This window comes from Tubulanus polymorphus, chromosome 5 (assembly GCF_964204645.1).
Source record: "Tubulanus polymorphus chromosome 5, tnTubPoly1.2, whole genome shotgun sequence".
Taxonomy (NCBI): Eukaryota; Metazoa; Nemertea; class Palaeonemertea; order Tubulaniformes; family Tubulanidae; genus Tubulanus; species Tubulanus polymorphus.
Window position 1 is genome coordinate 9,711,983 of NC_134029.1, and position 15,641 is coordinate 9,727,623.

General features: G+C 36.2%; 1 protein-coding gene across 5 annotated transcripts in view; it reads left to right on the forward strand.

Moving 5' to 3' along the window:
* The window catches only part of LOC141906111 (sacsin-like), a 29,384-nt gene continuing 13,743 nt past the window's right edge, over positions 1-15,641 (forward strand). For 4 of the 5 annotated variants that reach the window (XM_074795315.1, XM_074795316.1, XM_074795319.1 and 1 more), the window contains exons 1-4: positions 1-126; positions 236-336; positions 2,604-2,717; positions 12,635-12,782. In XM_074795315.1, coding sequence (XP_074651416.1) covers positions 114-126; positions 236-336; positions 2,604-2,717; positions 12,635-12,782 — 376 coding nt within the window. In that variant the 5' untranslated portion in view covers positions 1-113. Of the gene's footprint in view, positions 127-235; positions 337-2,603; positions 2,718-12,634; positions 12,783-12,947; positions 13,091-15,641 lie in introns of those variants that run through there. The other variant, XM_074795320.1, reaches the window with a different exon arrangement.

Genomic DNA, 15,641 nt, shown 5'->3' on the forward strand with positions numbered 1-15,641 from the left:
ACGCGCATTGAATGTAATCAGCGTTCGTGTCACGCGCATTGAAGCACGATACCTCGCGATTTCAAGTCGCTTTTCACAGAGTCTGTGAAAACCGTAAAAATAGAAACATTGATATGGATCATATTGGTATGTTTGTAAATATCTATATTCTTTTAATCATCATCATTGAGATGATTAATGATCATTGAGACTGTTAAATTGAATTTAAATGTGACTGACACTATTGCTTTTAAAGATGTTGACGACGATGATGAGTTTGGCATTAAACAGCCAACCTTGGTTGAAAGCTTGAAACGTATTCTCGATGAATATCCCGATGACGGTCAAATCCTTAAGGTCAGTAGGCCTTAAGAAATAAATATGTGATAAAACCTAACCATTTGCCTACGGGCATTTTGGAACTATGAATCCGACGAATTTCTAGAATGGGCAGATTTATGTACGTAAATTTATGTACCGGTACCGTTCATCTGACCGGGTTCGTAGTGGGCCTTGACATCCTTGAATAACCTTTGTCAAAAGGAAATTCAAACATGTTGCGAATCTGTAAATTTATGAATGTTTCTATTTTAATGATGGATATCTTGGTAAAAAAGTTTGACGATATTTAGGGGCCTAATGCATAGTATATTTATAAATCGTATTGATTTTCAATCCTGGTAGGCCTTATGTTGCATGGGTGGAAGGTATGAGTCATTGGGGAAAACCCGCTAATGTATGTTCATTATTGAAGCAGTTGTGTGTGATTCAGCATAGCGCTGTTCATGGAAATTGTGGACCATGGATCCCCTTCTGAAATTCCGCCAAAAACATCATGTTGACAAAAGTTGTGTTTTCATCAATCAGATTTAATTAAGAAAAAGAAAACGATTTTTCTCTTGATATTTCTATCTTAATTTTTAATCTTATTTGCAAAAAGTGAGTTTTCTCCCTTCATTTGAATTCAACCCAATACCGCTTTCACTCTTATTTTTTCCGGTTTATTTCCTAGATTTAACACGGAAATACTCGAAGAAAAAGAAAACTATTTTCCTTCCATTTAAATAGATCTGATTATAAAAATTTATGATTTATTGTGGAATTCAGTCAACTGGCTCAAAAATTAGCAAATTATGCTGTGTGGCTGTGAATTTGGCATAACATGCTCAGTGAATATCAGTGAATTCAGGTCATCAGTGGCACAATAAACCCTGTTAAAGCTGTTTGGATTCTTTTGGATGAAGCGGGGACATTGCCAAAAAAAGGTTTTTCTTTGTCAAAGGGGTAAAAGCCTTGAAGTGCTTCTCAAACGGCCTTGAATGGCCTTGAAATTTGGTTAGTCATGAGGCCATATGAACCCTGCGATGTGTTCGTTAAAACAGTGGCACTAAAGCCCTAGATGATTATTGAAACTGATTGACTAGTGGACAAAATGCTGTGTGTATTTCACTAAAACAGCTATTCAATATGAAATACGGATTGGGTGAGATTTGGAATTGAAAGTTAGAGAAACGAAATATTTAACCCTTTAATTTAGTTAGGCCATATAAAATAAATTACTTGATACTCCTCAGCGCCATCCCGAGTTAAGCGGCTGCCTGGAGTTTTTTTTAAATATTTCATATATAAAATATAAAACTTCTGCCTAGGATAACAAATCGATTGTGATAATATCCAAATGGTCTCTCATTATTAGAAAATCAATAGTTCATACTTTGGCATGTGTCTAATCAAAATGGGGGGGGGGGGGGTTAAAACCAATTAGACAGTTATTCAGAGTGAAGTACATGTATTAAATATTAACTATTTAATAGTTCACACATCCTCGCTTGCCAGGGGTCCGGTATCACTCCCGAACTCGCTTCCACCAGCCCCCTGGCCTCACGAAGCGTGATTTCATTACTGGCGCTGTTGCGCGTGACGTCATATATATCGATTTGCGAAATACTTCCTTGTTCGGTAAAACGTTCGCTGATTGGTCAATTTAACGGGAAAACCAACAGAAGTCTACTGACGGTTTTTTACAAGCGCTGTGATTGGTATGACCGGATTCTGGTCGGCTAGTAACGACTCCAAAGACTCGTGAGGTCAAGGGGTTCGGGAAACAGCTTTAGCGTAGTGGGTTCGAATCCCTTGACGGGTGAAGATGTAGTTCACAGGGAACTATTAAAATTTTGAGATGCTCCCTTAAGAATTTTAGATTATTCCAGACATGTACGAGACAATACATGACAGATTTTTATCCTGTATTCTTTTAGTTTCAATGTTTTTTACCTATAATTGAACATAACAAGACCTCAGAGGTCTTGCTAGTCTTCGTATATCATTAGAGCTTGCGGAATATTTTATATAAAATATAAACCTCCCTCCTTGATGATTTTTTTACAACTTCTGATGAGAATCAAGTAATTTATTTTATATGGCCATATAGCGCAATTTTAGCAAAAACCATGGGATGAAAATTAATGATTTAGCTTTGTTTTTAGGATGGCATTGTTACACATATACAAGTATGGAAACTATTGTAGAGACTTTTCTTATTCTATAAGGGATCATATTTCATTATTTTCTTAATTCCTTGATGCCATAATAACCATTTTTAAAATCTTTACTTTATTCATCAGGAGTTGATACAGAATGCTGAAGATGCCTCGGCGTCAACTATTCAGTTCTTGTATGATGAACAGTCGTATACAGAAGAAAATTTAAGATTCCCGGGTATGGCTGAGTTCAACCAGGTATATATACTTCTTTCTATGTAAAACTCAATTCTTATGTCCCCACAATGCGTTGTTGGGGGCATACAGTATTCACTTCGTCGTCAGTCCATTCGTCCGTCTGTCTGCAGTGGTTTCCGTGCCCTAGCACCTAAACCCCTAGGGTTTGGCGATGGGCTCGGATTTTACTTCCAGCTGGTTGATGATAAATTGTAGTTTTATATAGTAAAGCGTCGCGACCGTCTGATACAGATCCTTAACGACCAATTGTTTATCGGAACTTTATAGTGGATAAATAAACAATGTAAACACAAGGTATTTCCATGATATTTTGAATTTATTTGCAGTTCATATTTAGTGCCATTTTCGCAAGATTTATCAACAACCGGGAAGTAAAATCCAAGCCCATCGCCAAACCCCTGTGCCTAAACCCTTTGACAGATTTTCCTGGAATTCAACAATTATGTTGTGGAGGATTGATTAGTAACTGATTAGATTTTGGGTCCTGTAGGTCCAAGGAGTTATACAGAGTTATAGAGCCATTTTCGGATTTGTCTCCGAGGGGCGGCCCTGGGGGTTGGGCTTTTTTTTCCTCAATTTTCGGGGGCAGTCATCTTCAGCAGCATTCTAGGTTCGTAACAAATTGCCTGCAATGGCAGATAATATACTATCAAAATGAAAAATCTAATTCACCCATCAAACTTTCTACCTGTCAAAATTTGAGCGTCTGTCACGTTAATCAATTATTGTGTTTGCCAACCAATATGGAATCGGTCACGGTGAAAAAGCACATGGCTGCAAGACCTTAGGAGCGGATTAAAGGGGTGTTCTCGGGAGTTAAGATCTGCCTTCCCATTGAAGTTGCCCTTTACATAAAGACAGTGATATAGTTTAAACCTGCAAATTTGACACTCATCCTTGTCTGAATTCTCATCTTTTAGGATGTAATTCTTTAATGAATAACAACTGGGACCCAGCTCGGCCTTTAACAGGAAAAAAAATTATAGGCCAGTTTAATCCTTTGCTGCCTGAGCCTAATTCGACCAGTAAAACTGCTAATCAGCCTGAGCATTGCTATTGTTTTTATGAATGACAAAGACAGTCGATAGTGAAAGTGCTACTACTTTTTGGTTTACCTTTGGTAGCGATATTGGAGTTGGCATTGAGTCAATTTTGTAAAAGCGGTACGCGTTTTGAGCATTATTTTGTTCCATTGATTCTTGGCCTAAACGACTAATATTTGTTGCGATTGATGACATGGCAAACCTTTGTCCATAAAATTCTCAGAAAAAAATTTTTTGGTGGGAAAATTCTTAGCTTTTGCATATAGAATTGCAATGACCTTGATTCTAGGAGCCAATGTGAATGGCTATTTTTGGGATATACGGGAAATTCTGGGGCTTCTGAAGTAATGGTAAAACCATATCAGAACTATGGAAAAGCCTCTCCAAAAACAAAGTGGCGATCATTTCATTCGTCTAGCTACTGTATGTGGTTCGCTTGTAATTTGGATGTTGTTATGAATATAATCGAGTAGGCTATTTAACTAAGTATCCGAAATAGTACATATGGCAATGTCAATATAGAGTCCTGGCTTAGAATTGTCTTGTTAATGTCTTAACCCAAATACCTTTGTTTATGGTTTCCGACTGACCCCGTCAAAAAGGTACTGACCGAAATTTTTTTTGGAATTAATGGAAGATGAAATAGTGAAGAATAAATTTCGACTGTTTCAGCTTGCGAGAATTTGATAAAATATATTTCACATATAAATCAACCGTCCGTATTGCTTCATTGAATAGTTTGTTTTGATTGCCTTTTCTATATTCGATCACGTGCACTCGAGTGCTGAACTCACACTCACACATATTCTATATGTATTATGGTGATACGAAGTGTAATAGACACTAACCGGTGTTGTCATATCGCAGAATTTGTTTATAAACACGGAATTTCTTCACTCTCACTATAAATGATAATCGGATTTGCCCGCGGGGATACCCGGTGTCGGACAAGGCACCGGACCATTCGATACACCAAGTTAGCTTCGAATCACACTGTTAGCACGTAATTTTATCTGATATCATTGTATTATACTTTTCACTGGCTGCCAGTTACCAGGTGCAGCAGCAGTCAGAATGTAGTCGGACAAAGAGATCGACACCAGGTCAAACAACGGTTAGCTCTAGCGCGCCTATGAATGCATTGTTTCAAGTGGTGTTTGAAAGTTTTTAACTTAGGTCATCATTTAAACTATTATGGCGAAGATGACCATTGCGTTTTCTGTTTGGTAGAATTTGTAATAAATTTAAATTTCTAGTGACCTGAAAATACTAAGCTGCAAACTACAAACTATTGTTCCGCTTGGCATATTTGTCTAGGTCAACATTTTAGTGGAAAAATCCTTGGTTTAAAACGATCACTTAAACATTTAACGGTAGGCCTACCAGTATTTTAGCATCCTGCGCCTCTACAGATGCCCTGGAAGAGGTTGCTATAAGACTTTCAACATTCAGCCAACCTCACCTGATTGGTGATATCTAAATATTTTTCATATTGTGAAAAATGTTTTATTCAAAATGTAAAATAGTTTCCCTACCCTACCAAATTATAGACATGGACCCTAAACAAATGTATATTTATGGCCTCATTTGACTACAGAATAATTCGCTGAAAAAGACTATATACAATATAAAATAAACCTTTCAACTCAAGAATTAAAAAGATATTAAACAAGTTCCAGTTTTCAAGGTAAACAACTTCGCCCATGGGCAATTTATTGATTGTTGGTACTCATATTAGACCAAGTACCAAGTATCAAATTTAAGGTACATTCTAGCAGAATTAACTACTGTCAAAAATTATCCAGTAATGTAGGCAGCGGGACAATTTCAAGCACCCACCCCAAAATTTTGGGGAAACTTTGTGAAATTCTGAAAATGGAACTTTTTCTTATTGAAAAATATCTTGCCCTTATCAGAACAATCAGTTGCAGGTGATCAAATGGACTGGTTTCTGGCTAGATATAGAAAAATCAAGGCAAACGATTAAAATGGAAAAAAAGTTATAACTTTTTCTCAAGATCCAGATTTCAACATTTTGCATGGACTGAAATGTCAGAAAATCAAAATTGAAGTTACCAACAAGTTAGTTTTTAGCCCCTTAGAGACTTTAGTCCCAGCGGGCTATTGCCTTCACTTTTCGTCCGTCCGTAGACAGAATCCAGTTATTTTGGGAAGTTTTGAAGACGCTTCAATGTAATGTCTTGATTGGGTTACACATGTTTCTACCTTAGACACACCTTCAGCCCAAAAACTGGCCCTGTCAGAATCAAGATGGCCGACTGGCAGCCATTGTTGTTCACCAAAATCAGCACTTTTTATACATTTTTGAGGGAAATTTTGAAGACACTTTGATCAATTACCTTGATCTTTCATTTTGGTGAGTTTCAAGAACATTATTTATTCTATATGGTCACCAGGAGGGCGTTGAATAGTAGAACAACATAGTATTTCCTTATTAGATTGGTACCTAGGCATATTTTGTTACCATGATCAATTGCAAAGTTGTTGTTCATGACATGTTCTATGATTGTGGAGAGTTTCAAGGTCATTGGGTTTTGCATATGGTCACCAGGGGGCGTTGAATAGTAAAGTAACTTAGTATTTCCATATTAAATTGGTAATGAGGCATGTTTTGTTATCACAATCGATTAAAAAATCCAAGCTGCTGACATGTTCTATGATTGTGGTGGGTTTCAAGGTCATTGGTTTTTGTATATGGTCACCAGGGGGCGTTGAATATTAAAATAGATTGGTGAGCATTTCAAACCACATCCCAAGTGGGCATGGTTTCCCTGGACCCCTAGTTTAAATTTGTGCTCATAATAGATGTTGACTATAACAACTTATTATGTTCATTAGTGTACTCTCCTTCTTTCTGATCTCCTTTCCCATCTTTTTGTGGCTCGTCATAAAGGTAAAAAAAACTAAAATTATATCATCCTGATTATCACTAACACTTCCTGGGGATGAAGGTAAATCAAGGTCACTGTCAGTGTAAATAATTTCCTTTCTGTACTAGGCCTAAAGCAAAATGTAAATGAAAATTAATTCCCCAAAATCAAAACAGGCAATCTAAGGCACTGTCCTTTGCTCAGAAGGGAACTATTCCAAATGAGATGAAATTGTTGCTCTAACAGTTTTATCGACAAGGGGCAAATTTTGCCAAAAATCTAAAAAAATGCACGAGCAAATTGAATGTGAAGGCAAATTTAGTGGCATATATGCCACACAAATTTGGAGCAAATCTAGTAAAAAGGCAGGCTAAGGTCAGTTTTAACTTAGAATCCACCTTTTTGACATATCTCCTCTATCTTTTATCTGCTTCACGACTATGTCAGTCGCTGGGCATGGATACTGGCCTTTTTCAAAGTTGGTGCCCTTTTGTGGTTTACCTTTGTCAGCGATATGATGTTGGCATTGAGCCAATTCATTTAAAATCGCGGTATGTTTTTTTATGTGAGCATTTGTTTCATTTGTTCTCGGCTTAAACGACGTATAATCGATGCGATTGAAGACATGGCGAACCTCCGTCGATGACATGGTCAACTTAGTTAGAATTCTACGAAAAACTGTTTTTGGCGGGAAAATTCTTAGCTCTCGCGTATAAAATTGCAATGACCTCGATTGGGGGGCGTCGTCTCTACGAGGGAATGGGATTGGCTGTTTTTGGGATATATGGGGAATTCCGCCGCTACTAAAATAATTATGGGAAAGCCATAAAATGGCGTACGTTTCATTGGACTAGGTGCCGTATATGTGCGAATTTCCAATGCTCATTGCTGGTGAGGATGTAATTATTTCACACATCCGCCATAGGTATTGTTTCATTTTAATACCCGGTGATTGTTTTGATTGACATTGAAGTGTAAGCGAACATTCACTTACACGAGGCCTCCACGTGCGCGCAGAGTGCTACACGACACACACTCAAGCTTGTACAGTACACTACTAAAGGTGATGCTGTAACGCGTGCACGTTTGACATGAAAATAGGCTGAATAATCGTAGCAGAAGATGAGCACTGTGTTTTCTGTTAGATAGAATTTGCAATAAATTGTAATTTCTTGTGACCTGAAAATATTAAGCAACAAACTACAAGTATAGGTCGAGGTCTGAATATTGTAGGCATAGTCGTAAATTCCAGGATTTAAAACGATCTAATAGCCGATTTCTTCTGTACCGGTATTTTAACTTCCGCGGCCATTATTGGAAGAGGTTTGCAAGACCCAATATTCAGCCACCTGTCACCCTGATATAATTTGCATATTTCATAATCATATAGACCTACAATGTCATATCGAACAGTTCATAACATTTCATAGCTCTACTACATATTATTAATAATAATAATAATAATGATATAATATAACTTATGACTATAGTGTCAATATGTGCTTTAAGGTCGTAATCAACATGTGACATTACTCAACATGTTTTCACGATAATTAGCTATAGTCAGTGCTCATCGATAATTAATTAATGTCTCTCAAACATGTCACTAGGTGTTTGTGAGTCCTGATGTCTACAACTTGTCTGACACCTAGTTCTCACATTATACTCACGATTCTGTATATAAAGACTATGTAAAGCTATGATAATCATTCTCATTCCGGGATGCAATAAAGATTGTACATATAAGGTTTAACTGCCTTGTTCCTGATGGATGGAATCCTGTACCGCTGGTGTAAATGCTAGTCACCCAGCCAGCCTGCCGATACAACAACCAGCGGGTTACAGATGGTGGAGAACCCAAATTTAAGTCCTTGTGACTTACACAAGTACAGATGAAGCTGTTAAACTATTGGTTGTGACTGGAACGTTGACCTCACGAGAAGATCGTATTCAACTACACCTGTGACGAGATGGCTGTACTGATCGTGAACATTGCTGCTGTTTCAGTGGATACAATGCATTACGGTAACTTTTTGTCAGCCGAAGGTAATACAGTTGCTTCTTTGTCTCGAATTAGTGGTCAGATGAACATGATAGAAAATTATAGGAATTTGGATATAAGATACTACCGTACGATCAAAAAAGTTATCGCCGGTTTAAATAGTATGATTCACAATTCTTTTTTTTCTAGGCATCTAGTTCCAATCAGCATAAATCAATTTTAGTTTCATTTCGTACTATAAGTATTAGAATACGGAACACTTCTCAGGGGATATGTCTAAGGTTAATTAGTCAAATACATCTACTTACAGGACAGTGCGTATCTATACTTTTTTCGCAACAAACTATTTCGACTATACTAAAGGTTTAATCGGCAATTTTCATTTTCATAGGTTCATATTTTTTGTTTGTTTGTATAACTAAAACATGAAGATGAATTGGTTGAATTTTTATGTGGACAAATATATAATCTCAGTTACACCTGGCCACTTATTTTGGATGATGATAATTTTTTCCTTTTGGTTGACAAGGGTAACTGTATTTGTGTTGTGTCATTGCCTGAACTCTGCTCTGATGTCAAATGTTGCATGTTACTATCATTGAATCACGAAGTTATTTCCAGTCAGTAATCGAAAGATCTTCAAAACAGAGAAATGCGTACTACTTGCAACTTGCATCACCAACTGATCTTCGGGACGCTATAACTACACAACACGTCGCTACTTCTGTTCGTCGCAGAACCAACCAGAATTCGGGGATCCTCTGCAGATCATTCAAAATCTCGGTTAACGTATTATCGCATCGTCCATAAATAACTACAACATGTGACTCTTTCGTGAATGACTGAGAATCCGGCCATTACTGTCCAGCGTTTGCACATTTTTGCGCGGTGAAAGTCAATCTTTCATGTTTTCGCGATGGAAGGAGTTTTGATGAACTTATAGTATCTACGTTTTCCGCAAATTTGGAGGACCAAATTTAATTGGACAAGGGGGCATCTGTCACCCTGATATAATTTGCATATTTAATAATCATATAGATCTACAATGTCATATCGAACAGTTCATAACATTTCATAGCTCTACTACATAATAATAATAATAATAATAATGATAATAATGATAATATAACTTATGACTATAGTGTCAATATGTGCTTTAAGGTCGTAATCAACATGTGACATTACTCAACATGTTTTCACGATAATTAGCTATAGTCAGTGCTCATCGATAATTAATTAATGTCTCTCAAACATGTCACTAGGTGTTTGTTTGTGAGTCCTGATGTCTACAACTTGTCTGACACCTAGTTCTCACATTATACTCATGATTCTGTATATAAAGACTATGTAAAGCTATGATAATCATTCTCATTCCGGGATGCAATAAAGATTGTACATATAAGGTTTAACTGCCTTGTTGTTCCTGATGGATGGAATCCTGTACCGCTGGTGTAAATACTAGTCACCCAGCCAGCCTGCCGATACAACAACCAGCCGGTTACACACCCTCTGATATGTGACATCATATGAATTTTAGTGCGCATATAGGCCTATTCAATGTACTGTTTCATTTTTAAAACAGAGATGACGCTCTGGACGAAGTTATAATTTTAGAATAATTCTCGAAATCTACGCTATTAGACAAATTTCCGGTGCACAACGTAGATGATTTTTGCGATATTGTTTCCATGTAAAAAAAGGTGATAAATTTGGTTTTTTTTTTTGCCCAAAAATTTTGCAAAAAAAATTTCTACCTACCTACGGACTCATCCTGAAAATTTGAGTCGGTGTTACGGCAAACAGACAATTATTTTGGGATGGCCTTATTTGAATATATTTTTCATATTTTGAAACATATTTTTTTTAAAATATAAAATAGTTTCCCTGCCTTGCCTACCTGTACCCTACAAAATTTTGGACGTGGACCGTAACCAAATGTATATCTTTGGTCTTATTTGACTACAAAATAATTCTTTAAGAAAGATAGAATATAATATAAACTTTTGGAACTTTGAAGTGACAAATTAAAAAGATTTTTCAAGCAATGCCCTTGTTCCTAACAACCTCTAGCTTTCAAGGTAAACCACACTTTGCCCATGGGCAATTTATTTCACTATGCTGTAGTCATTGAATGGCCCTGGATCCGTGCTTATCATTTCCGCCGTTATTTTGATAGGAATAGTCACCTGCCCCTTCAGATTTTCAGAGCCCTTATGACTATTGTCGCTTGGACTCCATTTAAGGCCTTTTTTCAATAACTTGGTTCACGGAGTAGAGCTATTAAAATATCATTTCGGAGGAGGAAAAAAAATTTAAAAAAAATCCCTCGGTGAGATAAAATCACTTTTTGAAGGAAGAGGGAACTGTTGATAGGGCAATATACATATGTCCAAACAAATGATTCTTGGAAAGTTCGAATTCTGCACTCTGTGATCATAAAAGAACCTTGCGTTTTTCAATTTTTTCATCATTTAAGCCAGGATTTTCATTTGGTGGAGGTGAAAAACTTTTTTTGCTCGTTTTTCCACTGAATTTGTTCCACAGACGGGAATCAAAATAATGAAAAAATTTTGTTTTATTTGAATTTTCTTCAAATTTCGGGAGGCGGGTCCCGTAAACCATGCTATTAAGAAAAAAAGGCCTAAACACGCTAAAAAGATTTTTTTCACGCACGATTCATTGTTTCGACATTCAGTTCTGTATTAGTTCTCTTTTTAACCACTGATGACATCACTAGCTGGTTCGTAATTTTTTCAGTTCCACCTTAGATTTGCGGGCACTGATCAGTGTCTGGGGCCTTTTTACCACACTTAGGGCGAGGCGCCTGTAGGCACCAAAGGGTTAGATAATGGGCTTGCTGCTATAGTGCATCTACATGGCAATGCAGTGTATCATTAGATACTAATATTTCACCATGTTGACAGGTATACTGCCATTTTTCAATGGTGATGAAAATTGATTACTAATAAAATCTGCGCAGCAAAGTCCATCATCGATTTATACATTGCACTGAAATGGTTTAGAGAAATTAACTGTATCAAGTCTGTTCGTACAATTATCGCAATTTGGATATCCGGCCTAGCACATTGCTGACATTGTAGCGTAGCTGTAATTGTAAAAGCGTCTACATGTAATTTTAGTCTATTTAGAGACACTTCTTCGCTATGACTGAATTTAGAATCATAGCTGTCGTGATGGTAGCAACTTTAAATGATTGTTTATTGACTCTAGATTTACAAATTGAAAAGTTTTGAATAGAGCACATGTCTGTAATAGTGATCTATGATATTTATCTATGATAGCCATTTAGTTTTGACAGTTTATCAATGACTGAGCATTTTATGCTTAAAATATGATAGATAGATGAAGATAAATTCTTTGTTAACATGACGTGTCTATACAATATTAATTTGTCATTATATATTTTGGATAGAAAAATTTTGATACTCGGCCCGCTGGTCCAATAAGTCACCTGCAAGTTTACATTTGGTCACCTTCTACAAAAAAGAAAGAAGTATGTTAGAACAAATAAATATATAACAGTTTTTATCGAATTTACTTTACATATAGTATCTTCTTCCGTTTTTCAAAAAATTTGATGTATGTGATTTGCAAATTGCTGAGGAGAATTTGACAATGATTTTTCAATATTGGGTAAGCATTTAAGTTGGGGTGTGGTTTCTAAAACAGTAAATGGTGGATAGTAATAGTAATAGTAAATATTATGTTTTGACACTTGATGTATGAATTCAATGCCTTAGTGTTGAACGGCAAAATATGATAATTTGATAATATGAAACTTTGACAGGTAAAATATCAAAACTTGACGGGTAAATTCAATGTTTCATTTTGACAGTACTGGTATATCTATACCATAGAGATAAGGCTGTTTTACAGTTGACCTGAATGATTTGTTTGATTATAAATAGAACATATTTTTAAAAAATTTTTCACTTGCTGGTATTTTGTATTGTTTTAAAGAATCCTTCCCTGGTCATATATAACGATGGTATTTTCACTCAAAGAGACTGGAACACAATTGGAAATCTTGGTATCAGCAAAAAGAAGGAGGACCCAATAAAAGTAGGCAAATTCGGATTGGGATTCAAATCAGTGTTCCACATTACTGGTAAGTATGGTCATTCAGTACGTATGTACATTTGATATCCATAATTTTAATTAGCGAATATTTTTCAGATGTAAATATTGTTTTTGTTTATTGGTCCATGTGCTAGGTAGGCCCACCGACATCCCCACCATTGGTTGACGAAACCACATGTTTTTTCTTTTATAGGTATACATGTAATCTTTGATATTAGATGTAACATACAAATTCTCAGAGATGCCGTACTTTCCCTATCAGTGTGGTATATGCGTGGATACCACTGAAACTCCTAGCCTCAATTTTGGGTATGGGGAATTAAAGAAGCCATAATTTTGTAAATGTTGATGCCGGTAATGTAATGCCCATTGAGATAAAAGTATTGAAATGCTCTTGGTGATATATACAATATGCAAATTTGGCCCATTTCTAGGTCACCAGAAGTCAAAAGGTCATAAAATTTGAATTTTGGCTGAAATCTAAGAAGGGTTCATTATACATCAGTTTGGTGGTAGTAAATGGTCTGAGAGATTTTACACTTGAAATTCATTTAGTTGAGTCACCTTAAGTAACCCTAGTATATCAGAGTATTTTGTATTATTTAGGACCAGCTGACCTTGAAAATAATTGTATCTTCAAAGAGAAGCAAAATTGCTTGGATGTGGTAGGGGAAATTAGAATGGCTCTAGTTCAGTGACCCTTGGTGCTATGACATTTCACTGAATATTTGCAATGGTCTTAATCGTAAAAAATAAAATTTTCGAAGTAAAAGTGCTCAAATATTTTTTTATTGATATTGTTACAACTCTAGATGTTGTTTGTGTTAACAGATTTCCAGATAGGTTAACAGATACTATTATAAAATATCGAAATATTCAAGTTAAGTCATTCAACTACCATATTTTTTCCCCTCTAATGAGTGTTTGCTGTGGCGGTTCTGCTAACAGATGCATTCAGTGATGTAAACTTTGATACTGGAATGTGATTGGACAGATTATCAAGCATAAACCTAATAATTACCTAGTGGAATAATTAACCTGAAAGCTGGTTATTAGTCCTGAAAAAAGAATTTTGGGCATGTTTTGTTTTGTCTGGGTTGAAACAATTAACTGTACCCTTCTACATGGAAAGACACATGCATGCTGCTGGTAAAAATTGGTTACGTCTCGTCAAAGTCACTCCGGTCCTATGCGCATAAAATACTATTTGGAAACATTTTGTTACTGTTCTTTAATGCAAAAAGAATTTTTCCCAAAAATGGTTATGTTACCTGGTTATACATATATCAATGCATAAACATCATAACTGAAGCTTCAAGGCCCAACGGCCTCTTGTTTTGAGATTTTAGAAAACCTTCTGAAAATCTTGGTGTTTTATATCCATTTTAGAGGGCTTCGGAGGGCAATAAATTTGATAAGAAGAGAAAGTACAGAATTGTTCATCTCAAATGAGCTGAGATTTAATATATACTCCATAATGTACATGTGGGTAAAAGGTAATTGTTGACACAAAACTGATACCGACAAGGATTGCATCGATAAAGATCAGAAGTATGTCATCCCTGCATTGAATTGCAGCGCCTTTTTGAAAATATACATAAAATGCTTGTTCAGCAAAAAGTGGGGCCCCCGTTTAGTGACGCTGCCCAAGGTGGCTGTCGTATGATCTTTCTTGTGCCAAAAACAGTATCTTACTTCTGAATGCTTTGTTATTTTCCATTGAAATTGTTGATGGGTATTTGTTTAGAAAAATCCCGATGGGCCTCTGGATCAGTCAATTTTTAGCGGCAGCTCCGTTGCAGGGGCTGTATATTGCACTGGCTTTGCACTAAAATAAAATGCTATCAGCAAAATTTCGCTAAGCTGCTGTTAAAACAGCTGAGAGAAATTTAATTTCAAACGCATTATCATCTTTAACTAGCGGTCCTTTAAATCCTCCAACAAAAGTTTTGCCGCAAGTCGATAAGCTTGATTAATGAGCCGCGATTATGCAATTCTCAAAATTAGGTTTTTATCATATAACATTTACATGTCAAACGTGTAAATGTAAATGTGATACATGTTGACGCACCTGTGATCAAAGAACACACATCTAACAGACACATCGGAAACAAACATTGGTTGTGTAGGCCCGACCATGATTATTGAAGGTAAAATAGCCCAGGTTCCACATGTGAATGTGAAAAAATTGTTGATTGAGGAAATATTTTGGCAGCCTATTTTCTCCGCATATGAACCTCTGTGAAGTGTGTTGGAGAAAGCCTCCGCCAAGAACGCGTCTGGGCTAAATATTTTTTAATACGCGCTGATTGGCTAAATAAACAAAATATGTTGAAATCTAAAAAGAGGCAATGAATCTTGATAATTGTTCAATTTATAACAATAAATTGTCTAACAAACTTCATTTTAATTCCATAAATGAAATCATTCAGCAGCGGTTTATGCTGTACGGAGCATGTCTATTTTTTAGTCATTGGGGAAAACCCACTTCCACTTTTATATTCATGATGAGTCATGCAGTTGCGTGTGATTATTACGTGTGTAAAAGGGGTGTACAATGCTGAGATCGTTTCATTTGACAGATTTTCATAAAGTTTACTTGGTTCAGATATTAAAGTTTACTTTCTTAAATATTAATGCACGGACCCCCTGAACATGATGTGTTTCCATCACTCTTTAAGGTAATTCCTATCTTTCTGAACGAAGTTTGTGCCCGGAAATTCTGCAAAAAAAGTCATGGAGAGGATCTTATAAAGACCTAAGTGGCAAATACAGACGGGAATACAAGCACGTGCTCCTGTCGCAATATATTTTCCCATGCCGTTTTGAAAATACAACAGCAATATTTTTCAGGGGACTTTTTCCACCGGCAACTAATAAGATGTCT